Source organism: Lissotriton vulgaris, chromosome 7 (genome assembly GCF_964263255.1).
Source record: "Lissotriton vulgaris chromosome 7, aLisVul1.2, whole genome shotgun sequence".
In the NCBI taxonomy this organism is placed as follows: Eukaryota; Metazoa; Chordata; class Amphibia; order Caudata; family Salamandridae; genus Lissotriton; species Lissotriton vulgaris.
In genome coordinates, this window is record NC_141695.1 from 1,155,385,517 (window position 1) to 1,155,412,722 (window position 27,206).

The 27,206-nt window shown below is 43.5% G+C and overlaps 1 protein-coding gene across 1 annotated transcript in view; it reads left to right on the forward strand.

The window, feature by feature from the left end:
* The window catches only part of LOC147703074 (sulfate transporter-like), a 61,490-nt gene extending 36,390 nt beyond the window's left edge, over nucleotides 1–25,100 (forward strand). The window contains exon 2 of the mRNA XM_086931610.1: nucleotides 20,145–25,100. Within this exon, the coding sequence (XP_086787736.1) occupies nucleotides 20,145–21,764 (1,620 nt within the window). The 3' untranslated portion in view covers nucleotides 21,765–25,100. The remainder of the gene's footprint in view (nucleotides 1–20,144) is intronic.
* Nucleotides 25,101–27,206: the final 2,106 nt, after the last annotated feature.

Here is a 27,206-nt window from a genome sequence, read left to right on the forward strand (position 1 = left end):
GCGGTGTGCTCAGCCACTACGAACAGCTGTACGGTGCACCCGGACAGGTGGTAAGTGCAGTGGTGTACATGTTGTTGGCCCTGAGGTGGTCAGTGGCTCCTGTCTTCTGTAGGCCTGCCGGTGTGCTGTGGGACCTTCACATGTGTTGTGCAGAGCATGGCTGGATGTAGATACGTCTTTCTACGTAGTATGTGCATGTCATACTGTCCACTTACGTTGTCCTCTTGTCTCCCATCATGGTAGGTAAAGCTGCACCTTCGCAAGGCGGTGTGGAGGAGCATAGCACGTGATGTACAGGCAGTGGGGGTGTGCAATAGACGACACACACACTGCCACAAACGCTAGGATGACATATCCAGGCTGAGCAAGAATGTAGCGGAGATGACACTGGGGATGATTCCAAGAACGCCACGTCTGGCCGGACGCTCCATGACCCCTCTTATGCACCGTATCATTGCTGTGACGCATCTTGACCCGTCCGACCGGCTGAGTGTGGATCAACAGCAAACTAGCGGTAAGCAGACTGTATGTGTATGTTACTTGGGAGTGCAATGCATGTATTGGTGCTCAGACACAGTAGTGACTTCCGTGGTGCGTATGTTTTGCAGCAATGCCATGTTGGTGCCATTGGCGGAGTGAAATATGACATTCATGTCCGCCATGTTGACATGCCACTTGCTTAGTAGTTGAGTGTTCAAGCACATGCCGTAGAGGTCTGTGGCCCCATGGCAAGACATGTGTGCAGATCTACATGCACTTGCCCTGTCCGCATGCTGTACATGTTTCACGGCCACCACCGGTTATTTCATGTGAGGATGACTGGTAGGGGTGGGCAGTGTGCAGGATGGGGGCTACATGTTCTTTGTCAGAAATGGAATTAGAGATTTCTTGTCCTTCTGTACGTGAGTGTGGCCATGACTTACACCTCTTTTCTCTGTATTTCAGCTTTGGCAGAGGGCACTCAGCCACAGACGACGGAGATGAGTGGTGGCAATGCATCCAGATCAGACATCACACACACGCAGACTGACACAGAAGAGGACAGCCCCGGAGAGGGGGACAGGACAGTCCCTGAGGACTCGCATGTCGAGACACCATCGTCCTCATCTTCCGACAGTGTTGGTGAGTCAGCACTGTTGTTACAGACTGGGAGTCGGCAATCAATACCTTCGGTCGGGACACAGCACACAGGGCCCACACTGCCCCCAACTGCACCATGTACTGTTCGTGCACGCAGAAGTAGGGGGAGCAGAGTGGCGTTCGGTGCAGGCACCGCTGCCCCTGCACCGGTGACCCAAAGTGCACTTTGTGCTGAGGCTGTTGATCTGCTGCGACAGCTGTGTGTGGGGCAGACCAATATGATCAATGCATTCCAAGACCACGATAGGAAGTTGGGGCAGGTGGTGGCATTCATGGAAGGGATGCATGGTGATGTTGCTGGTCTACACAGGACAGTTCAGTCATTGGCAAACACTGTGTCTTCTGCCATTGTACAGTCGCATGGACAGGGTGCTACTTCTGTTCCCCCATCTACACCACTTGATGTCTCAGGGGGGAGTGAATATTCTGACCAGGACTCTTATACAGGTTATTGCACTAGAAGCAGCCACAAACAGACGTCAGGGCACGGAGAGCACAGACACCATCCCCTAGGTCAGCAAAATCTGTTAACAAAGACAACGTGAGATAGACTGGAGTTCACACACAGGATCCACAAGTGGTGTTGGGGGAAATGCCTTCACATGCTACACAGGCATCCCACACAAAAGGTACTCCCAAGGCAAGGGATACTCCCAAGTCCATGGACACTCCCTTGGACAAGGACAGTCCTAAGGCAAAGGCACCTCAAATGAGCAGGGACACTCATAAGGACAGGGACACTACTAAGGAAGGGGCCACTCCCAAGGGCAGGGACAAGGACAGTCCAAAGACAAAGGCACCTCAAAAGAGCAGGGACACTCCCAAGGACAGGACAATACTAAGGAAGGGGACACTCCCAAGGGCAGGGACAAGGACAGTCCAAAGACAAAGGCACCTCAAAAGAGCAGGGACACTCCCAAGGACAGGGACACTACTGAGGAAGGGGCCACTCCCAAGAGCAGGGACACTCCCAGGGACAGGGACACTGCTAAGGAAGGGCCACTACCAAGAGCAGGGACACTCCCAGGCACAGGCACACAACAGAGGAAGGGCCATCTCCCGAGGGCAGGGACATACCCAGGGACAAGGTGTCTTCTAGAGACAGGTACACCACAAAAGACAAGTCTGCTGCCAGGAACAGGGCACCGTCCAGGGAACAGGGAAAGTCGAGAGACAACACTCCTCCTACGGCCAAGGCACATCCAAGGGACATGGCTTCTCCCATAGACACTAGCTTCATCAAGGACAGGCATACATCACCCCTGGCTGCACTGAGGCTGATGTTGTTGAAGTAACGGAAAACAGATGTCTCCGTGGCGGAGTACCCCCATACCTCCACTCCCATCCTGGCCCGTCAGAAGCTGAGGAAGGAGTCCCCTGTTGTTGCATCCCCCATTACACATGATGCTGAGTCAAAACGGCAGGCACACAGCAAATGACAAGCAGGGTCCAGCACGTCCCCAGAGAGCAGAGCCCCAGCAGCAGATGCTCCACCTTTGGTGGGTGATGTTTAATTGGAGTCCGCACCACTTGCCAGTCCTGTCATGTCCAGGGTGCCCTCACATATCCCTAAGAAACGTAGACACACACCATTGACACCTGACCACACCGATGTAGCTCCAGTGCAGCTGTCCCCAGCTCCCTGAGCCACCCTGCCATCTGGCCCATACAGCCCTGTGGCTCATAAATCCGGTGTTCTCAGTGGCGCATCAGAGGTTCACTCTCAGTTGTCAGATAGTGGCACTGTGTCTGTTGTTTGCTGTCATGCATCATGTAGTGGCACTGTCTCAGTTGTGCCCTCTCCTGTTTCTGGTGCTGGCAGTGTGTCTGGGTCTATGGCTCATGTGTCAGTCACTAGAGCTGTGGCTGTGTCTCACACTCCTATGTCTGGTGCTGGCAGTGCATCTGGGTCGATGGCTTATGTGTCAGTCACTAGAGCTGTGGCTGTGTCTCACACTCCTATGTCTGGTGCTGGAAGTGTGTCTGGGTCTATGGCTCATGTGTCAGTCACTACATCTGTGGCTGTGTGTCACACTCCTGGTTCTGGTGCTGGCAGTGTGTCTGGGTCTATGGCTCATGTGTCAGTCACTAGGGCTGTGGCTGTGTCTCACACTCCTATGTCTGGTGCTGGCAGTGTATCTGGGTTGATGGCTCATGTGTCAGTCACTAGAGCTGTGGCTGTGTCTCACACTCCTATGTCTGGTGCTGGAAGTGTGTCTGGGTCTATGGCTCATGTGTCAGTCACTACATCTGTGGCTGTGTGTCACACTCCTGGTTCCGGTGCTGGCAGTGTGTCTGGGTCTATGGCTTGTGTGTCAGTCACTAGGGCTGTGGCTGTGTCTCACACTCCTATGTCTGGTGCTGGCAGTGTGTCTGGGTCTATGGCCCATGTGTCAGTCACTAGGGCTGTGGCTGTGTCTCACACTCCTATGTCTGGTGCTGGCAGCGTGTCTGGGTCTATGGCCCAAGTGTCAGTCACTAGGGCTGTGGCTGTGTCTCACACTCCAGTTTCTGGTGCTACCAGTGTGCCAGGGGCAGGTACTTCGGGCAGTCCACCTGCTCCGTGATGTGTGGTGTGTTTACCTTCACTCACATCTATTTCGAGTTGATGTGTATATTGTCCATGGAAACCACATTCCCATTGTTCTTGTCCTTGTGACGGGTGCCTTGCACCACGTACTTCTGCTGCCTCTGATGTACTTGTTCGATGCCATGGACTGTTGATGCACTTAGCCCCTCTCATGTGCTTCCTCTGATGTACCTGCTGTGTTGGCCACAATGCCCTGTTGGTGTTCTGATACTGCAGTCTCCCCTCTCATGTGCTGCCTCTGATGCACCTGTTCGATGCCATGGACTGTTGATGCACTTAGCCCCTCTCATGTGCTGCCTCTGATGTACCTGCTGTTTTGGCCATAATGCCCTGTTGGTGTTCTGATACTGCAGTCTGCCCTCTCATGTGCTGCCTCTGATGTACCTGCTGTGTTGGCCACAATGCCCTGTTGGTGTTCTGATACTGCACTCTGCCCTCTCATGTGCTGCCTCTAATGTACCTGTTCGATGCCATGGACTGTTGATGCACTTAGCCCCTCTCATGTGCTGCCTCTGATGTACCTGCTGTGTTGGCCACAATGCCCTGTTGGTGTTCTGATACTGCAGTCTGCCCTCTCATGTGCTGCCTCTGATGTACCTGCTCTGGTGCCCACAATGCCCATGCTCTTGCATACTCTGTGATTATACCACTATTATGTGTAATAAAACAAGTCAATCATGTGTCGTGGTTTGTCGTTGTCATTCCTGCTTGCGTACTCCAGTTGTGGATTTGTATTTGCAAAGAGATGTGGTTTATCAAACATGACACTCCCCCTCCCAACGTCACGACCCTGGCAGGTACTCTCCTTCAGACAGCGAATGGTGTGTTGCGTACCTGCGTCGTTGTCGATAGTGGGCCATGACTTGCAGGTGGTGGATCGCGAAGAGTATCGGAAAAGCGTGTAGCCCTGGGTCCATGACGGCGAGCAGCTTGTGGTGGGTATCTATGTTATGTATGGTATTTTCGCTGCGGGGAATCCGCCGTGTTCAGGCAGGTTGTTTTTCCGCAGCAGTTTTATGTGTGTTTTCCACCATCTTGATTTGGGGGACGGTCGTGGACGTCAGTTCGTACGGCGGTGTCTCTGGATTGGTTACGTCCGCCGCGGGGTCGGGTGTAGTTAGGCGGCGGTGCATGCTCTTCCGTCGCGGACGGAATTTTGACACTCTTTCCTATCCTGATATGGCGGACGGAGTGACCGCGGCAGGCGGACACGGAAACGGCATTTTCCGCTTACTCCAGGGCTGCGGTGGCACTTCCGTCCGCCATCCTAATGAGCCCCCTAATTTGGAAATTTAAACCTTTACTATAACACTCAACTGTTTACAAAATACTTCCAATACCAGTGCGTCTTTTATTTTTCCTGCGACCAATCAAAAATGGATATATATATATATTTTTAATTCAAATAAATCCAGCCAATAGTTGCGCGGCTTCTCTCGTGAGACTGTTTCTCACGGTCCTGTACTCACCCCTCCTTTACAATTATTACCTCAGCTACACACCCACTGTTCCAACCAATACCAGCGCGGCTCTGAGTGATGTCAGCGCAGCTCCGAAACTGACTCCCTCCTTCACAAGGTAATATAAAAGTCTAATTCTTTTATTTTAAAGTGCAGATTTTTATTAACAACAAAGTAAAAACATTCGCCACTCTACCTGCGTGACTAGAAAGGAAAGATATATTTCACTGCGAGTAAATCCCTTCCGCTTACTCTTCTATACTATGAGTAGATCCCTTCCGTCTACCCTTCACACAAGCATTGGAGAACCTGCTACTTCTTTAGACTTATCCCTTACTGGAATATACTAAGACCAAAGTTTCACCAGCGAACCCCTTTGCTATCACTCAAGCTCAGACGAACCTGCTACTCCTTCCGTGTGACCCTTTCTAGGTGATATCACACCAAAAGTTTTGCCAGCGAACTCTTTGCTATCATTCATTCATACATTCATACAGAAAACCCTAAATAGTGCTTCCGGTTTTACCTAACCATGCACTAACTTCCTACAGGTAAGTGACTTCACTGCAGTGTGGCTTCCATTTACCACCCGCTATTCTGCCCCCGGGGATTCCAGACAAAACATATAACAGGTACGAATAATTTTGGTTAATACATAAAATCAATAAATCAATAATACATTTCAAATATGCAAAAATATTTTCCTTAACCAACTAACTAAGTACCTACCTATCTTAACTAAACCCTAACCATACTGCTGCTACCAAAAGAATATACTGATAGAGCGCGCAGGTCCCCCAACTAGTCTTTTATCAACATTTGCCTGGGCCCATATTCAATAAAAAACAAACTCATAAATTATGCAGGTAACCTTCGCTCTACTACCAGTGTATTTTAGACATTTAGGACTTTTTGACCTATCTATACCTTGACTTACCAATCCACGTCACTGGTACTTAAAGTCCTAAAGGATCAAGTGTGTTAGCATAATAGGAATAATAACATTTGCACTCATATAATAACCACAAACTCTGGAAGTTTTAAATCTTTAACTAAGATTCTTAAATGGTCATGATCCACAGATTAAACACAAATAGACTCTCAATTATGAAGATCAGAATCAATATGTAACTATGCAAAAGATGTATTAAACTGATTTCGATCTTTTAGCAATAGGGAAGGTAAAGAAAGGGAGCATAAAATATGATCAAAACGTCTAAGCATTTATCATAAGGGAGGGGAAAAAGGGAACATGTCAAACTTTAGCAATGGGATGGGTAAAGAAAAAGGAACATAATATGCAAGCACAATTACAAATATGTAACATTTAGGGAGGGGAAAGAAGGAAACAAGTCAATGACGAACCCACATGAATTTATATTTACCTAGGAATGGTGTGAAGAACTAACCCTGGCCACAGGTCAGTTTGAAGGACAGAACCCTGAAAGTTGCAGTCGCCAGTAGGCTTGCAGGTGCAGAATCAGAATCAGGACAGGATAACCAGATTTGGATCAGGACAGGACCACCAAAGGTTAAGACTGGCACCGCAGTTAAGTTGCAACGCCTGCGCTACTCCCTCTCTGCAGGTTACAGTCAGAACCCCGATTGGGTTATCGAATTCACCGACAAAGTGCTTCGCCAGCACCTCAGCTTCCCGGACCCTGATTGGGTCAGCAAATCTTCTGACAGAGTGCTTCGCAGCACCTCTGCTCTCGATCACCTATTGCATGCTTTGGGTCAGTGACAGGCCAGCTACTCGGACAAGTCGGACAAATTAACTAACTAAGCCTACCCTAGTTATAATATTTTCCAGGTCAGTGTACCACCCCACAATGTTGCAAGTGTAAGGATTCCCAATTTTTGATTGGACAAAGAATGAGGAGAGGTCATCATACCACACCAAATTTTGATACCTCAGTGTTGAATATTAATTTTAACATTCCCGCCCATCAATTTATTTTCACACTAGCAGCCCGCCCCGGCGTTGCCCGGGGCAGAAGGGGGCTGGGGGCAGCATTGCAGCAGGAGAGGCGCAACAGAGCGGCCGGGAGCAGCAGAGCGTACTTACAGTGTTTCCTTGCTCCAGTTTTGTTGGTCCTGGCCGCTTCTGCCCACGCTCGTGTCCGCTGTTTCCCCCGATGTCCCGACTTTGAGGAAAAGGCTTCTGAGGACTCATGGCCCCCGCCCGTCCCTCCGCCCGTCCCTCGGTGCGCACTTGTGGCTGCTTCACTTACCTCAGCTGCCGCTCCTCCCGCGCTGCTGAGTTTACCGCTCCACTGCTCCTCCGCTTCTCGCCGCTCCTCACCGCTTGTCCGCTGCTCGCCGCTCCTCCCCGCCTGTCCGCAGCTCCTCCCCGCGCTCATGTCCGCCGCTCTTCCTCTTGCTCCTGAATGCCGCTCCTCCCCGCGCTCCCAATGTCATCACGCACGTCGCGGCTGGCGCTACTTGCAAGCGACTACTTTTTTTTATTCTTAAATTTTTTAAAGAACACATTTTTTTTTTTTTATAGCCTTTGCCCTTCTGCTTGCCCTGAGGTTTTCAAAGATGTCTTGGGTGTTTGGATTGATGGTGTACTTTTCGAGTTTACCTGGCTCAAAGGACACAGTTCTCTCTTTATAGTAGTAGTATAGATGTGCAGGGCATAATGTGCTATTTATCAACAATGATGAGTATGGGGTTTGGGGGGCTGGTGGTACTTGAAAATGGTTAAATCGCAAGGGGTCACGAAGCCCTGTCTTTCCAAAACAATTGTAATAAATGGTATATTACAATCTGGGCACCAGCACACATGGTTTATGCCAAGTTTTGCGTCATGTATATTGATTTTAAAAATGTATTAACTCAACTCTAACAGGATAAGTGTGTGCCATGAGGGTGAAAATAAGAGTGCAAAAACCTTGCGACTATTAGGAGAGTTTTACTAAGTGAAATGAAAGGCTTGTGAGCACTCATGGCCCCCGCCCGTCCCTCCGCCCGTCCCTCGGTGCGCACCCGCAGCTGCTTCACTTACCTCAGCCGCCGCTCCTCCCCGCTGCTGAGTTTACCGCTCCACTGCTCCTCCGCTTCTCGCCGCTCCTCACCGCTTGTCCGCCGCTCGCCGCTCCTCCCCGTCTGTCCGCAGCTCCTCCCCGCGCTCATGTCCGCCACTCTTCCTCTTGCTCCCGAACGCCGCTCCTCCCCGCGCTCCCGATGTCATCACGCACGTCACGGCCGGCGCTACTTGCAAGGGACTACTTTTTTTTATTCCTAAATTTTTTAAAGAACGTATATTTTTTATTTTTATATAGCCTATGCACTTCTGCTTGCCGTGAGGTTTTCAAAGATGTCTTGAGTGTTTGGATTGGTGGTGTACTTTTCGAGTTTACCTGGCTCAAAGGACACAGTTCTCTCTTTATAATAGTAGTATAGATGACGTCTTTATTCCACCCAACAATGGAGAATTTAACATTGAATACATTGTAATATAACGGGTACAGTTTAGCTTCCTCTAGCAGGGTTAAGGGTCAGCTTCCCAGGCGCATCTTGGCTGTGACTGTCTTTGGCTTGGTTTCAATGACAAATGACTTCAGCTTCTCTCTGGAGCTTGTCATGCACATAAGGACTTTCAAAATGGAGTAATAATGTCTCCCAGGCCCAAATTTATCGTTTCATAAAAGAATGGAAAGAAACTGTTTTAGAAAACAGAATAAATTAATACACTGCATACCATGTATCTCTGTTCTATACCCATTATTTTATTTTTAACTATAGCATTAGTATTAGACAGAACGAACAGCTTGGCAAAAGCAGCAGTGCAAGCTTCATGCATGCTGTAACACAGAGCAGCCATATTATTACTAGTGCGCAGAAGCGAAAGATTCCCTCCAAAGCAAAGAGTACGTCATGTCACGTGAGTATGACAGACGCATGCGAAATAGAAAATCCCGCGTCACAGCAGCCATTTTAGATGCAAGCATATTATGGTTAGTAAAACACATTAGCAAGCTTCTCTCGGACACCCAATGTTTATGTAAAATGTGATTTTTAGTAAAACAAACATGTTGATTAGTGCTTTTAACGTTATCCGAGGTTCATGAATACAAGCAAGTCGCTTCATATGCGAATCCTTGCTCCATAATGATGAGCTCCCGGTCAAACTTATAGAAGTCTGACCTCCGGGGCTTTCCAGCGGGACGAACCAGAGTTTCTGGCCGGCTCACAGTTGAAGGTGGGCGGTTGACCCTCGCGGTTGTTCCTGGTCACCATTTTTATGTTTGGACTTAGAAACATCTACAGACCTTTTTCTCACGGGGTCCCTCAATGCTCTTTACCAGGCCAGATTTGTTGAATGTTCGCCGGCTTGGGTTATCACCAACTCCCGGTCAAAGACTGGAAGTCGGACCTCCAAAGCTTTTCAGCAGGACAAACCCGGATGGCAATTCAGCTCGTGGTTGAGGATCGCCAGCTTGACTGGCCAGGTTGAGTCATTCCACTTATGAAGCTTTTTTTTCAAAGTTGTTTCAAAGTTCTTCCAATGTCTGGAACTTCCTCCTGAAGTTCCTTTGAATGTCCCAAAGTATCCAAAACTTACTCCAAGGACCTGGAAGCCTCAAGATGTTACATGAAAGTTTGGGACTTCAATTTCCACAATCCCTTGGACAAAACCCTGACAAATCCACTGGTAGTACTCAAGGCTGGGGAGACTTGGAAGTGATGGTCCAGGTGAGCTGTTAACCTGTAGCTTGCAGAGATTCATCCTTTAGTCCTTTTGAAGCAGGTTTGCTCCACAGAGCTGGAGTTCCAGATTGTGCAGTAGGTGCAGTCAGTCAGAGTGGGGGCCTGGTTGGTACAAATCAAACTTCCAGCATGAATCCTTCTTCTGTAGTTTCAAGCAGCAGATCTGAGAGGCACTGCCCCTCACAGATACTTATTTAGTGTTCTCTGCAGTCACACAGAAGGGGAACACTCGGCCAATGAGGTGCAGGACAACATCCCAAAGCATGACCATTTCCTCTAAAGTGTGGCAGAATGGTCTCCCAAGCACTATTTCTCCAAAATTCAATATGGCTGAAGTCCCAGCAGAGAGGCCAAAACTTTCTAAACAACCTCAAGGACAGACAATTTGTTGTGAAGTCTAGTTTTGTGGAGTATTCAAGAGTGGAATAGAGTGAAGTGGAGAAAAGTGGAGTGGTGTGGAGCTGATAGTGTAGTAAAGTGCCATAAGGTATAGTGGCATGGTATATTATATTGTGGAGTCAAGTATTGTAGAGTGGAGCTTTCAATGGTTATTATTTTTTAATTAAAATCTTTGAACTTGTAGTGTCAAGTGTTATTAAGTGGAGTCTCGTTAAGTGGAGAGTTGTAAATGACAGTGGAGGAGAGTGTTGCAAAGTCTAGTGTAAGAGTGGAGTGTTGTAGAGTGGAATAGAGTGGAGTGGAATAGAGTGGAGTGGAATAGTATACAGTATAGTGAAGTTCTGCATAGTGTAGTGACATCGTGTGTCATATAGTGGAGTCAAAGATCATCGATTGGAGCCGCGTGGTGTACAGTGGAGTGACTTACAGTAGAGTCGGGTGTCATCAACTGTAAAAGAGGGTACAGTGGTGTACAGTGGAGCACCATAGAGTGGAGTAGGGGGAGTAGAGTGGAGTATCATCAATTGGAGTGTTGTAAAGTACAGTAGAGGAGATCGTCATCGAGTGGACTACTGTATCCTATAGTGGAGTAGCATGCCATAGAGAGGTGTGGAGTGGTGTGCCATCACTTGTCATTCAGTAGTACAGTGGGGTAGAGTGGATGGGACTACACTGGAGTAAATTGACAGAGTGTAGTACAGAGTTGTTGAGTGGAGTTGCATGCAGTGAAGTAGAGTGTTTGGCACTGGAGTGACATACAGTGAAGTATGGTACAGTGGTGTAGAGTGTTATAAAGTGTAGTAGAGTAGAGTACAGTGCAGTACACTGGAGTGGAGTAGAATAGAATGGAGAAAAGTGTCAGAGTGGAGTGGCATGTCAAAGAGTATAGTGGCTCAAAGTGGAGGTGCGTACTAAACAGTCAAGTAAAGTGTCACAAATTGGAGTACTGTGTTGTACAGTACAGTACAGTGATGTGTCATATGGTATTGGAATGTGTTGTAGACTACAGTAGAGTAGAGTGGCATACAGTCTAGTAAAGGTTTGTAGAGTAGAGTGGTGTGCATTACCGTTTTGTAGTACAGATTGTTATACAGTGTTACAGAGTAGAATGGCATAGGGTGGCATACAGTGGAGTAGCATACAGTGGAGTAGAGTGGATAAGACTGGAGTACTGTGTCCTAGAGTAGACTTGAGCAAAGTAGGGTGCAGTGGTAAATAAAGAGTTGCATACATTGTCCTTTAGTGGACTAGAGTATCATAGAGCGGCATAGACTGGAGTGAAGTATTGTACAGTGGCATACAGTATAGTACTGTGTTGTACAATAGAGTGTAGGGATATAGACTGGAGTAAAGTTTCTGAGAATGGCATGCATTGTAGTAGAGTGTTGTAGAGTGGAATAGCATATAGTACAGTAGTGTGCTGTACAGTGGATCTGCATAGAGTGGATTGTAGTATAGAGTGAAGTATGGTCTTGTGCAGTTCAGTAGAGTGAAGTGGCATTAAGTAGTGTGGAGGAGTGTGGTGCTGCTGTGTAGAGTTGAGTGAACTGTTATAAATTGGAGTGGATTCTCATACAGTAGAGTGCAGTGCTGTGACTTAGAATATTTAAAATTGTTGTATAGTGGAATTGAGTGTTGTACATTGGAATGTATGGGCATGGAGTGGAGTATAGAGTAGGACAGAGAAGTGTACATGGATAAAGTGTAGTAGAGTGTTGTAAAGTGCCATAAATGTCGAGTAGACTGTTATATAGAGTAGAGGAGAATGCCGTACAGTGGTCCCGATTTAAGCAATTTAATTAAGTCCTGAATATTAAAAAAACACAATAACTACCTTCCTTGATGTATTTAATGATCGATAGCAAGTATTTAAAAAAAAATAAACATATTTTTTATAGATGGATGGTATGGATGACCTACTTTTTAGGGAGGATCACTTTATAGAGCCAAATGGATATCAAAAAACGTGATATAGTTTGTTGACACTATATATTCAGATGAAGTTCTAAAAGAAGCTAAAAGAGGAAATTACTAAGATAATAACCCACATTTTTGGTGTAAAGCAGTATTATCAATATAATACTAGCAATCTAAGTCCGGGTGATTTTCTTTAACGAGTATTAATTTATTTTACAGAGGAATATTTCTGTCAAAGATCAAATACTCCTACAATGATGTTTAATAAACATATATAGTTTATCTTAGTAAGATGATTGTAGAGTTTACCTTCAAAAATTCGAATTGAAGTGATAAGAGGCCCACTTAATATCCTGTATGGAAAGTTAATCACAGTAAAATTCTAACCGGAAAACAAAAAAAACGAGTAGCCTCACTATTATTGAAAAAACGTTACATCGATACTTAAGAATAGCATAATGAAGAAGAGAATCCGAAGGGATCACTGACATAATATAAAATGACAAAATATAGACTTACCAAAATATCGTCGCCAAAATATAGAATGCAAAAATATCGAATTCCTATTTACAAACAGGTAAGTACAAAAATATCGAATCCAAAATATAGTCTGTAAAAAATATAGTCAGTCAAAATATCGAATTTTTTTAAATGTCTTAAAAGTAATTTAAAATTAATGAAATAATAAATATAATTAACTAAAACATACTTAAAAATACTCAAATAACCTCAAAAGTAAGATTTAATTAATTTAAGTTATTAATAAAAAATGTACAATATTTTACCGTAGGATAGCAGGAGGGTAAAATGTAATATTGCCACTCCAGTGAGTGCAACAGTAGAGAAAGCGTTGGATAGCGTTGGGGTAAAAAAGTACTATTCCCACTCCAGTGAGTGCAACAGTAGGGAAAGCGTTGGATAGCATAAGGGTAAAAAATACTATTCCCACTCCAGAGAGTGCAACAGTAGGGAAAGCGTTGGATAGCGTAGGGGTAAAAATTACTATTCCCACTCCAGAGAGTGCAACAGTAGGGAAAGCGTTGGATAGCGTAGGGGTAAAAAATACTATTCCCACTCCAGTAAATTCAACTGTAGGGTAAGTGTTGGAAAGCGTAAGGGTAAAAATTACTATTTCCACTCCAGAGAGTGCAACAGTATGGATAGCGGGAGGGTAAAAATTACTATTCCAACTCCAGAGAGTGCAACAGTGGGGAAAGCGTTGGATAGCGTAGGGGTGAAAATTACTATTCCCACTCCAGAGAGTGCAACAGTAGGGAAAGTGTTGGATAGCGCAGGGGTAAAAAAATACTATTCCCACTCCAGAGAGTTCAACAGTAGGGAAAGCGTTGGATAGCAGGAGGGTGAAAATTACTATTCCCACTCCAGTGAGTTTAACAGTAGGGAAAGTAATGATTTAATATATCATTAAAAATAAATTAAATATCAATACCAATAAAACATTAATTGAAATTAATAATCAATTTAATATTATGTAATAATTAATTAGAAATACAAATGCATATTATTTAATAACATATTCATAATTATTTAACAACTAATTAATTTTCAATACAATAACTAATTAATAATAAAAAATTCATACCGATTAATAATTAACAGTAAATGAATTATCAATACACAAAAAGTATTTTAATATGTAATTAATTACAATTACATTACTTCCCACCCTATTCCCCTATAAACCCACAACCCACTACAGAAAATACATTAATACAATTATCATAATTATCAAATATTTAATTAATACACAATAATTACCAATGAATAAAAATTAATTGCCAATTAATAGAAATGAATTATCAATTAAAAATTAATTAACAATACATTTAAAATCAATACCAATAAATAAATAAAAATATTTACTTAATTACAATTAAATTACTTCCTACCCTATACCCCTAGAAACCCACAACCCGCTACGGAAAATAAATTTAGAAAATTAACATAATTACCAAGTAATCAACTAATAAAAATGAATTGCCAATTAATAAAAATTAATTACCAATTAAAAATTAACAATAAATTCAAAATGAATACCAATAAATACATAAAAATATTTAATTAATTGCAATTAAATTACTTCCCACCCTATTCCCCTATAAACCCACAACCCGCTACATAACTAAAAAGCTAATTTTAATTAAAAATTAATAATAATTGCTAAAAATTAATATTTAATTTAATATAATTAAATTAATTCCCACCCTATTCCCCTATTAACCCACAACCGGCTACAGAATTAAATTACGCAAAAATTAAATAACATTCAATTCATTACTTAAAATAAATTAAACATACATACCAAAAATTAATATACACTTTTCACACATATGCTAACATACAAAACACTTTAAAAAATGTGATATTATTAAAAATTCGATATATTTAATGCCTATATTGTATACTTCGATATTTTGACTTCTATATTTTGACAATCAATATTACTTACCTTTAATTTGATATTTTTAACCACTCTATTGTGTCCATTCGATATTTTGTCCATTCTATATTTTTACTTCGATATTATGTCCATTCTATATTTTGGAATCGATATTATGACTGTTTACGAATCCGAAGATAGTATATACCTTATGCTATTTCAAACGTTCTTGAAATACAGAAAGAGGTCTGAGCAATTGATAGAGCTTTTTCAGTAGGGCAAATAATCTACAACGATAAAAAGGCACAAGGCCAATGCAGTAATTAATAGCGTGTAACAGATGGCAAACATAATGCACAAACGTGTGGAAAGCACAGGGCGGCATACCTTATTTAAAATAGTCCTCTCACGAAATTGGAGACAAAAGGGGTCTGCACTGGCGTGGATATCGCACGGTCGACTAGGAACAATTTTTAGCTGCCATATAAATGGGCGCATCTTGATGACGTTTCAGGTCATGTGACGAGTGTGACCGGCAGTGGTAAATTTAAAGGGATGATTCCAAACTTGTCCGATTCGTGTACATCACGAAACAAAGAGCGGACTAAAAGAATAACATGACTCGCTGTGTAGAAATTGCAATCAAGGAACTACTGCCATCTATGTAGAAAAAAAATAAATAAACTCTAATAAAAAGCCAGAATAATAACATCCAAGTAGGATATTGGTGGGCTACATGTAGGTTTTTGGTTACTAATTCCAAAGAGGGAGGTGCGGAATGCACCAACGAGAATTTTATATAATGTGATATTACATATTTAAGGATAGAATGGAAAATTTAAAGTCTAGAAAATAATAGTAAAACATTCAGTTTATAAAGAGAATACCTATTCTACTGACAATGTCAATCAAATATCTCTAAATATATATATGCAGAAAGATATCACCCTGAAGTATAATGGCAATCTTTTATTTGGGGATAAATACTTAAATAATAGCATTCTTCCAAGGTAAATCCTTATTAAGGCCAGACTTAAAAGTATCCACTGAAAAGATCCAATGCACCTCTCTTTTTTTACAGATACGCAATCCTCCTTTCTCATCTGGTGTATGGATTTTTTCCAGTATTCACCAACGGATATTGTCAGGCTTATGATTACATTCAATGACGTGTTTCACTAATGGTGCCATAGTATTACCAGTTTTTATGGCTAACCGATGTTCTGTCAATCTGGTCTGGATTGACCTCGATGTTTCGCCTATGTAACCTAAGTTACAAGGACATAGGAGAAAGTAAATGACATTGAGGGTTTTGCCATTGGAGTTATTGAATGTCATATTCTCACCTTCCAGTATTTTGTCGCAAGATTTACACGAAGAGCACCTTATGATTCCTTTTATGGGCTTACTACCATAAATGGTTTTCTGTATAAAGGGGGCTTCTGTCATTTTTTAAGTAAACCAAAAATGTACTATTAGATCTTTAATGTTTTTATTCCGGTGATGAGCAAACAGTGGTTTCACAATCTTTTTCTGATTTGTATTACTGTTTAAAAGATGCCAATTAGAATTTATAATCTGTTTAACTTGGCTGTTTAATGTAGAGTGTTTTGTAATACAAACTAATTTACATTCTGCTTTGTTATTATAAGCATTTAAAATGTGGTCTCCATCATAATAGCAGGCTCTCTTATATGATTCCCTTACCAGCCGGTGAGGGTAGCTTCTTGCTAGACATTACTTTTTCATTTCCACTGCTTGTATATCAAAGTCAGAGAGCTTAGTGCAATTGCGCCTAGCTCTCAGAAATTGGGAGAAAGGGATACTTTGCTTTTGACAGAGCGGATAGTTGCTTTTGAAATTTAGCAAGGTGTTTCTCGCTGTGGGCTTTACGAATAAATCCACCGCTAAAGTTCCCTCATTATGTTTTATGACGATATCTAAAAATTTAACACGTTCAGTGCTCATATTAGCTGTGAAGTTTAAATTGTCATCTGCAAGGTTTAGCCATGCTAAAAATTCAAGGAGAGTCCATTTCCCATCGGTCCAGACAAAGAAAATATTGTCTATATATCTTGAGCAATGGGAAACAGACTCAAAGAATGGTGCTACTTCATTTTGGATGTATTTACATTCAAACAAAGCAATACAGTTGTTGGCTATTGATACAGTGGGGTAGCATACACTGGAATAGCGACAATGGAGTGTCGTACAGTACCGTGGCATACATTGGAATAGTGGAGAGTGGAGTGGTGTAGAGTGGAATGGTGTAGAGTGGAATATTGTATAGTGGAGTAGTGTACTGTGGACTGACATACAGTCCAGTGGCGTACATTAAACTGGCATGGAGTGGAGTTGCGTACAGTGCAACAGCATAGAGTGGACAGGCGTAGAGTAGAATTGTGTATAGTGTAATAGAGTGGAGTGGAGTATTGTACAGTGGAGTGGTGTAGAGTATAATAGCATATTGTTAAGTAGCATACATCGGAGTGGTGTACAATGGAGTTTTGTAGGTTGCAGTTGTGTACAGTGGAGTGGGGTAGAGTGTAATTGCATACAGTGGAGTAGTGTACAGTGGAGTGGCGTCCAATGGAATAGCATGACATGGAGTGGTGTACATGAGTGGGATATAGATGAATACCATACAGTAGAGTGGCAAAGAGTGGAGTTGCTTACTGTATAATAGGGTAGAGTGGAGTGGAGCGGGATACATTGGAATAGTGCTGAATGAAGTACAGTAGAGTGATAGAATGGAATAGCATAGAGTGAAATAGTGTACAGTGAAATGGCATACAGTGGAGGGGCTAACAGTGTAGGGGTATACAGTGGAGGGGCATTGACTGGAGTGACAGAGTGTTGGGTACAATGGAATAGCATACAGTAGAGTGTCGTGGCGTGGAGCAGCTTCCAATGGACTAATGTAGAATGGAGCATAGTATTGTGGAGTGGCATACAGGGAAACCAGCATACACTGCAGCAGTGTCAGAGTGGAGTGGCATACAGTGGGACAGTGTAGAGTGGAGTGGTGTACAGGGGAGTGGTGTATAGTGCAGCGACGTCTGATGGAATAGTGGAGAATAGAATGGAGTGGCAAACAGTAGGGTAGCATGTAGCGGGTTGGCATGCAGTGGAATTGAGTACAGTGGAGTGTTATAGAGCAAAGTGGCATACAGTGGAATAGTGTAGAGGAGTTGTGCAGAGTGGAATAGAGTGCAATAGTGTACAGTGGAGTAGTGTACAGTGGAGTGGCATACAGTGGAGTGGTGTAGACTGGAGTGGCATTCAGTGGAGTGGGGTAGAGTGTCATAGCATACAGTGGAGTGGCATAGAGTGGAATGGCATCCGATGGAATAGCTTCGAATGGAGTGGCAGAGTGGAGTGACATACACTGGCGGTCGTACAGTGGGGTAGCCTACAGTGAGGTGGAATAGAGTACAGTGGAGTGTTATAGAGTGGAGTGGCATACGGTGGAAAAGCGTATAGTGGAGTAGTATAGAGAGGAGTGGCGTACAGTGGATTGGCGCAAACCGGAGAGGCATAGAGTGAAGTTGCGTACACTTAAATAGCATAGAGGGGACTGGAGTACTGTGGAGTTGCACACAGTGTAATAGCATAGAGTGGGTGGAGTAAAGTGGAATGGCATAGAGTGGAATAATGTATAGTTGAGTGGCATTGAGTGGAGGGATGCAGAGTGAAGTGGTGTACAGTAGAGTGGCGTATACTGGTCTACAGTAGAGTGAAGTAGTGTATAGTCTAGCGTCGTACAGTAGAGTGGCAGGATGATGTATGTGAAATTGAGCAGCAATGTAGATCATGGTGTGTGTAGTAATGCAAAACAGTGAATTGCGCTGCCTTGGGTTTCTACAGATTTGCCAAACAACACATGACCATGCAATGTGGCCTTGTATTACTATGCAAATCTGACTTAAGTATTGCATTGCCCATGCAAAACCATGCATGAGGCAAGTGTACCACAATACAATAATACAGCTAGGCCTTAGTCATAGTTTGGGCCATGGTATACGGTGGTAATTTCAAGGTATACCATGGTAGATGGCAATGATAAGCCAGTATATAATTGGGTGATGCCTGTTACTAGAAAATTAAAAGGCAGCCATATTGTTTTTTGCTACACATTGGCTGTGTTCTGTGTTAGGGCCTTAGATATCATAAAGTAGTAGGTTTTATTGTTTTATGTATAATACTTTACGGACTACATTGCTACTACCTAAAAAGTCCCATATATTTTGGGAAATATTTATTTTTTAATTTTTATAAGTTCCTCAGTAATTATGCAGTATTTATTAGGTATTTCTGCAGTACTCCATACACTTTTTTTTAACAAATTAAGTATGTTAAAAATTGTAACTACACTGTACTACACCATATTTGGGAACTATAGTGTAGTTCAGTGTTTTTTCAATTCTTTAAGATCATTTATATATTTTTTTTAAAGTGCTGTGGTACTTGCTATTTAGGACCACGATACTCAGTAAAACATTTTTTTAAATAAATAGAAACTTACAATCATTTTTCCCCATCTATTATCACTTTATTAAAGGGGCAATAGATTGCGAAAAAACATAATCCTAATACCAATATTGAAGGCCTTAAGCCAGAACACAGGCATGGGGGCCTTAATGACATGGTTGCCTTAAACTTTAGTAAAGGTTGTCATTGTCCAATTAGCTAATGACTTGTCATCGCTGTGTACCACATTAGTTTTGTGGAATTTAGACCTATTTCAGTACCATGGTCACAGATATCACTACACTTAAATCTATTGTACCTGTAATACCAAAACAAATCCTCTGTACACCACAATCTATAATACTGCCAAATTTCATGAAAATCTGACTGCCCATTTTTTGCTAATCAAGATACAATAGGTCTATGGAAAATGCATTAGAGGGAATACGTGTTTGGGCCCCCCTTTTTTCTTTGTACCAGTTAGCAAATCACCACAAATCTTTGCATCCTCTGCCACTCTACAAAAAGCTACAGGTTTGCAAAGTCCATGGGCATTTGTCAAATGGGCACATAGGGATTTGTATGCAAACATGCATGGAATTGCTATACCTGGCCATCCTAACTATAACACCATATACAAAAAATAGGTTAAAAATCTCATTATAGTTAGAAATTAAAATAACATACAAAAATAATGTTTACAAATCACTAATCACTGAAATTCACCAGTTGTTCTTTACTGATCTAAATATAACTTGTGCCCCTGTCATGCACTACTTATCACCTCACATATTACATCTCTCCTGAAATGTTAAATGTAATCTCCAATGAGGCCCTGTGCCCAAGCCCCTGCAGGCGGCCATTCTTCGATGCGCATGACCTGTGGCTGTGCTCAGCATGGGGATGGTAGTAGGACCTTGCTATAAATTGTCTTTTATATTTATTTCTAATTTATTTGTGCTTCTTAGACTTGTAATAACCTTTAAAAAACGTTTTCCTGTATTATTGCACAGCTGTTAAATGTTTAACATTATTAACTTTTTATTTTTAGATCCTATTTTGGATGTTCCAGCTGGGCTTCATAGCTGTGTATTTGTCCGAGCCACTGCTGAGCGGATTTGTGACAGGATCTTCCCTGACAATCCTCACGTCCCAGGTGAAATATCTCTTTGGACTGAAAATTCCAAGCCATGACGGAGCAGGGGCCCTTGTACTCACTTGGATTGACATGCTCACATACATTAAAAAGACAAATCTCTGTGACCTCATTACCAGCATTGTTGCATTGGCTGTCATCATACCTGTCAAGGAGATCAACGATCGATTCAAAAGCAAAATGAAGGTCCCATTCCCTGTGGAGTTTTTGATCCTTGTTGTGGCCACACTGGTTTCCCACTACCTTAACCTCAAGGGAAAATACAATTCTTCTATATGTGGGACGATCCCCACAGGATTCCTGCCACCCAAGGCAGCAGATGTTAGCCTTATTCCCAGCTTAGCTTCAGATGCTTTTCCCATAGCTGTCATCAGCTTTGCAATGTCTGTGTCGTTGGCTGAGATGTTCGGCAAAAAGCATGGATACCCTACCAGGGCAAATCAGGAGATGTTAGCTATAGGCATGTGCAACTTCATCCCATCTTTCTTCCACTCTTTTGCATGCTCTGCAGCTTTGGCTAAAACACTTCTTAGAGAATCAACAGGAGCCAAGACTCAAATCACTGGTTTGGTCACTGCCCTGGTTCTGTTGCTAACACTTTTGGCCATTGCCCCACTCTTCTACTCCTTGCAGAATTGCATCTTAGGTGTCATCACAATTGCAAATCTCAGGGGGGCTCTGAGAAAGTTTGCAGACACACCAAACATGTGGCGTCTCAGCAAAATTGACACTATCATCTGGTGGGTCAGCATGCTTGCCTCTTCTCTTATTTCTACTGAAATTGGTCTGCTGGTGGCGGTTTGTTTCTCCATACTCTGCATCATCTTCCGCACCCAGAGGCCCAGAGCTACCCTCTTGGCTAAAGTAAGTGACACTGAGATCTATGAGGACCAGTTCACATACAAAGAGCTCAGCGACATTCCAAATATCAAAATTTTTCGCTTTGATGCTTCCCTGTATTATGCCAACAAGGCCTATTTCAAGAATATGCTCCATGAGAAGACAAAGGTGAACCCTTTAGACATTGCGGTATTGCAACGAAAGGCCAGAAAAGCTCAGGAGGCAGTTGCCAAATCCACTGATTGTGGTTTCTTCTCCAAGTATATTGCCACAAAATCATCCAGCAGACACCAGAATTCAGCTGAGTTCCCAATGCCAAATATTGGCATGCATTCCTTGATCATTGACTGCGGAGCTATGCAGTTCATAGACACAGTTGGTCTCTTCATGCTAAAGGAGATCTACAGTGACTACAACAACATTGATGTGCGTGTATTCCTTGCCAATTGCAATCCCTCGGTGAGACGTTCTCTTCAAGAGGGTGGCTACTTCATCCAGTGTGGTTCTGGAAAAGACCCGGAGCAGCTGGCTTTTCATAGTGTTCACGAAGCTGTGCAGTTTGCGGAGAGAAAGTATGCTGAGAAGCAGAGGGAGATTCAATTAATCAACGCTGCCTTCTCCTTCAACCCCAGCCAGACTATCACCGAAGACATATTCGAACAAACTAAATTCTAGCAAGTAGTTCTAGAGATGAGCTGCAAGGTGTGGGGGTACATCCAAAGCATACAGTTTGCTCATGCTACACCGTCCATCATCTCTTTTCCAAAAAGCTGGGTGACTGAAGGAAAGGCATATCCATGTATCACAGTTTTTGGAAGAAGAAAGTGTAAAATCATATTCTTCATGTCCTGGCGTTACTATTTTGCTGAAATGTAAGATATCAATTTAACAAAACCTTCTCCCTTAATCCACGGTCTTAAGCTTTAATCATTTAATTAGGATCAAAACACTGAATAATCATATACAGTAATTCCTACAAAAATATGAGTGAAACTTTTCGTACATAATAGCCCCTCGTAAAATACACCAAAAAGAAACTCCATATAGGGAAAGTAATAAAGGGAAGAGAGGACACTTGGAATAATGTAGACAACAAGGAACAACCAGGATAAATATACACTCGGGACAGTTGGGGGTAGTACCTTGGGTCTTCTCGAGGAATCTTCCTCAGAAACCCCTCTCCATCCAAGTCCAATGGTTCAAGCAGAGCAATCTAGAAGTGTGGTCCACTCTCTTGTACTGAGCAAACAACTCTGTTCCATTAATTCACACCATTTTTAGCTTCCTCATGACAAGATTGCCCTGTGTCTGCATGTTTAAAGGCATAAGTTATACCCTCCTTCATTACTTGGAGTCTGAGTGGACAGCAACCAGAAGAAGAAATACTAAGAGTCAGCAACCACTTTGGAACTAACAGAAGTTCTCATCTCTTGTTCGTGTCATTGAGCAGTGATTGGGAAAAAGAAAAAAATCACTTGAAATTGCTACTTTGGGAGGGTCATCTTTTTCAACTCCTGAGAATCTAATCCTTCAGTGTGCTCTGAGTACCAGAAGGCTACCACCAGCACCACCAGGAAGAGACAGATGTCCATAGAACCCCCTTCACCTCTGCCACAGAGGTCTGAGGGTCAAACACTGGATTTTCCAATACCATAATATGATCAAAGTATTTCAGTTTCTCTTGTGTCTCCAAATGAGTGTCCAAGCTCCACTATGCACCAGAGAATTGACGTGAGACTTCTCACAGCTCCGCAAATCTCTCACCTAGAACCCTACCAGATCCAACCTCCCGTCTGATGAGCCTTTGTGCCAAATTAAGTCATAGAGGCCTCCATTTTGGCTAGGCATGCCTCCTTAGCCACAGAAGTCTTTTCCACCTTGTTCAATTTGTTTTTAACTCAATTTCAGTGCCTCCATCCTCCCCTACTTCCCTTTCATTATAGCTCAAACTGATGTCCCAGGATTCACACATTCAGCTCACTTTCCCAGTCTCTTTCCTGTTTGAGTTTGGAAGAAGTTCTTCAACTAAATATTTTGGTGTGAAACCATGTCATGTTTCAGGCCCCACATCACTATCAGTGCCCAGGTGGCTCAGCTGCCTTGTGTTAACTTTCTCTCTCAAGTTCCCACTTACTATTCAGGGAGGGTCATACTCTCCTCTACACAGGGCAGCACAGGCCAGTGGGAGCTCCTCCGCTAATGTGGAGGAGCGTTGCCCCACTGCTTTTTTTGCAGTGAATTTAAGGGAAAATAAAATGATAATAACTTGCGTTATTATATTTTATTTTCTCCTACACCTGCAGCTTTGTGTGAGGGGATGCAGGCAGGGGAGGAGTGGTACCACCTTCCTACATGTGCAGTGACTGTTTGGCCAGCCCTCGCGTACTGCCCAAAACAGTCTTGCACACTTCGCATGTTCTCCGAGCAGGCTACAGTACATGCTCAAGCTCCCAGTCAGCGTCTGAGCGCTGAAACACATCGCTCAGATCAATCACAATGCTGCTAAGGCAGCGTTGTGATTGGCTGACTGGGAGCCTGCTTGTGCTTCCTGTTGAGGCTTAGCGAGGAGGACGCGGCGAGGAAGCGGCGAGAAAGTACTTTTTTTTATACCTGCGTGTACCCCTCTGACCCCGCCCTCTTTCTCAGAACCGTCACAGCTGCCGCTGGCCAAGGCTGTTTGTAAGCAAACTCACCAGCCTCTCACACCTGTGAGGGAAGTCTCAGGCATTTTGCAGCTCCATCGGTGCCTTTTAGTAAGAAATCTCCCAAACCACAGGTCTGCACTGTCTGATTCTCGGCTACAGGCCCACACTTCGGCCTAAGGCTGCAGAATGACACCCATCTGGTTACCAGCCAGCCAGCGTCTGTGTCAAAAGTTGGCCCTGAGTGCGGAAAGACTGCGTAAATTAGAGGCTGCGAACTGAGTGATGCAAGGAACTGCTTCCACAATGATTGGCTCCACCCCAATCCGTGATCGTAGATGCACCCTATACATTTCCTCTCTCAACTTTGATTTCTGTGCCAGCATTGCATTATTAAGAGTGCATTGAAATGGTCCCTGAGTACAGATCTTGGGCACCAGCAGTATCAGTTTAAACCCTATAAATGAAAGAAAGATGTCTCATAATTGGAGCCAGGGCACAAGCCCTAAAAAAAGAAGTGGAGATACTAACCAAGTTAGGCCATATGTAAGTGACATCACAGCACATGACATCATGGAGCGTGACATTACAGCAAATACATTCACAACCCAGGACCTCACAAGAAGTGACATCACAAGAAGCGACATTAGATCTTAAGCCCTCACACATATGTTTAGCTGGTCTATCGTAACTACATTTGAGTTTAACAAATTAGATTTTGCGTCAGAGTTGTCCTGTCATGGAGATGGGCTTTGCCTTTACACTGTGTTAAGTTAGCATGAGCTTATTAGAAGTTTAAATGCCATTTTTCCCTCTTTGCTGCTTTTGCACACGGCACACATTATTATAAATGTTTAGAGTCTAGCAGAATATTTTGCTTCACACAAGAATAATATGTTTTCCTATAGTATCAGCCTTGCTTGGTAAGCTATGTCTGAACAGTGAGTGCCGAGGCCTTCAAGGTTATTTCAACACAGTGGTTGTTGTTCAGTCTGATCAGCGCACGCCCTAGACATAACACATATACAGCTGCGGCCACCTCTGATTTAGGCGCGTTTAATAATGCACTGCGCAGAGCATGCACACACAGTTGGAGAACATTCGCATGCAGAGAGCTGGAGTAGAAAATTATGTGATACCTTTCTACTAGGACCAGAGGTATGGGGCCGCCCTTGTAATCCCAAGAGACCTTCTGTAGATAAAATATAATATACTAGAAAGGGAGGGTAAGACTTAGGTGTGATCTAGCCTTCTTCCCTTTAGCGTTTTAACATGCTTTCTCCCTTTATATTTTATGGAATAGTAACTATGCTAATAACCTTGTTGCTTATAATATGTCTGCTTGTATTAGCTATGATACTGCACCTGAGAACACGGCATTAGAAATAAATATTTCATACTTGCACGTGTCTTCATTTACACCTTGTTTTGGACTGGTATGATAGTATAACGAAAGAGTGTTCATGTGTTCCACGTTACCTGAGGTGTTCTAAGTCCATGTTCTGGGTTGTCTAATCATTAGGGGTATGGAAGAACCAATGAGACACTGATTGTTAGTCTGGTAGGGGATTTTGGATACTAAGGTGAGTTTTGGTACACCCTAATTCACTGAGGTTCCAAGTCTCTATTCACAGTTCTGTGTAGGAGCAGAATCCCAGCGACAGTCCAAAAAAGTGACACAAACCTGAAGCAAAATCGTGGCCTCAACTTAAATCTTTATTTTTAAAAACTCTGCCACAAAGAAGTTAGTAAAAAGGAGAAAAGTAGTTGTACATCTGTTCTGCTTAATTGGTTACAGAGTTTGCAGAATCCCTGCGACATGGCGCCCAATCGTTGGTGGTCTTATTACATGACACTTGAGTAGTACTTCTATCAGTCCTTGACACAGTTACTATTGTTTCCGGATAATAGTAGTGTCGGACAAACCTACCTATAGTTACATAGGTCTTTCAAGCTTGAATCTTTTTAAACGGTTTCCTTTTGAATTACTACCCAGTTGTGCTACTTTGATTCCCATTGTACCTTTTCTTCTCTGTGTCACTATGGCTGACATTGTAATACCGCAGCATAGTCGCATTGCGGTACGCAATCATTTGCAAGCATATAATGTTGGTTTGGAGGGCATGGCAGTGATTTTGGTAGTGAGTGCTGAGGTAGCTTACCCGTTTCAGATATTTTACTCTTGGGTGACGTTTCCTGCGGTGGATGGAACCACGCAGGTTTTTCACACTTACACGCACTCAGCCGTGCCCGTGTGACTATGTTCCTTATAGGACACAGGAAGTTCCGATTGCTGCATGGCAGCACCGAGTTTGATTTGATGGCGCCCTTCCCCACGTGGTAACGGCTCCTAGATTGGGTCCTTTGTCCATTTCAGGCACAGATTGGCCGGTTTTGGCTGAATTCACCCCGCATACTCGTGTGGGCCAGGTTGCCGTTGCTGAATTACGGTTCCTATATAACTCTTCTTACAGTGTTATTTGGGCCGTAGTTCAATACATTACCCGCAATTTACAGGGCGGGCCCCTGGAGTTGCGGCCCTTTTAGCTGGACCGAGCGGAATGAAGCTGCAGTCCCGTGATGGTCAATGTGGTTATGGGCAGGCGTCCCCAAGATAAGGATGATATGCCTTTTTGGCTTGCCGAGAAATTTGACCAGTCAGAAGCTGTATTTCCTAATTCATCCCCCGTTGAAAAGCACAGGATTCTTACGATTAGTTTACCTAAAGACTTGGTACCAGAAGCCGGTGACTGCGAGTCATGGGGGAGGATTTTTGCGGCTGTGCTTCGGCGCTCCGTCGATGGCTTCCCTTCCCACGGTCATTAAACGTGTTCAGGACGAGCACGGGCCTGAGGCTGCGGTCGAATTGGGAATGAGACTCGTTGGCACATTTGATGTAGTAGCCGAGCTTGTCCTTTTTAATGTGAAGGGAGATGCGGTGAATTTTCAGGGAACTAATGCCTTGCGCGAGGTTCACGACGCAGACAAGCCCCGTCAGTTACCGAGAATTATTACAGCTGCCTATAAAACCATTGGCCGCAATAGTTTAGGTATCAAGCCTTTTACTGCTAAAAATAAGAAGCAAACCCAGGGTGTGACGGCTGAAACAGATGCTCAACCCCCAGCTCCAAAGAAAAATTGGAACAGAAATAAAAAACAGGGGAAACAACAGCAAAAACAGGAGTCTCGTCCCCGTCACCTGTGCCTGCGTCTATTGAGCACGTATATGATTTGCGCGACCGCACTACGATTAAGTCACCTGATAGGTTTCAGGTTCCTGATCAACGCTCTCCTCGTTCTTTACAGGACACATCGGCCTCATCGTCCGGTGGTGGAGGCGGCGGAAGAGGTAGGGGCGGCCCACAGACTCGCGACCAACCCTGCCCGAAGACGGAAAAGGCAAGCAGGACGATTCTTGGCAGAAGAGACCCCAGTTTCAGAAAAAGAAAGTTGTCGCTTTAAGAGCGAGATATGC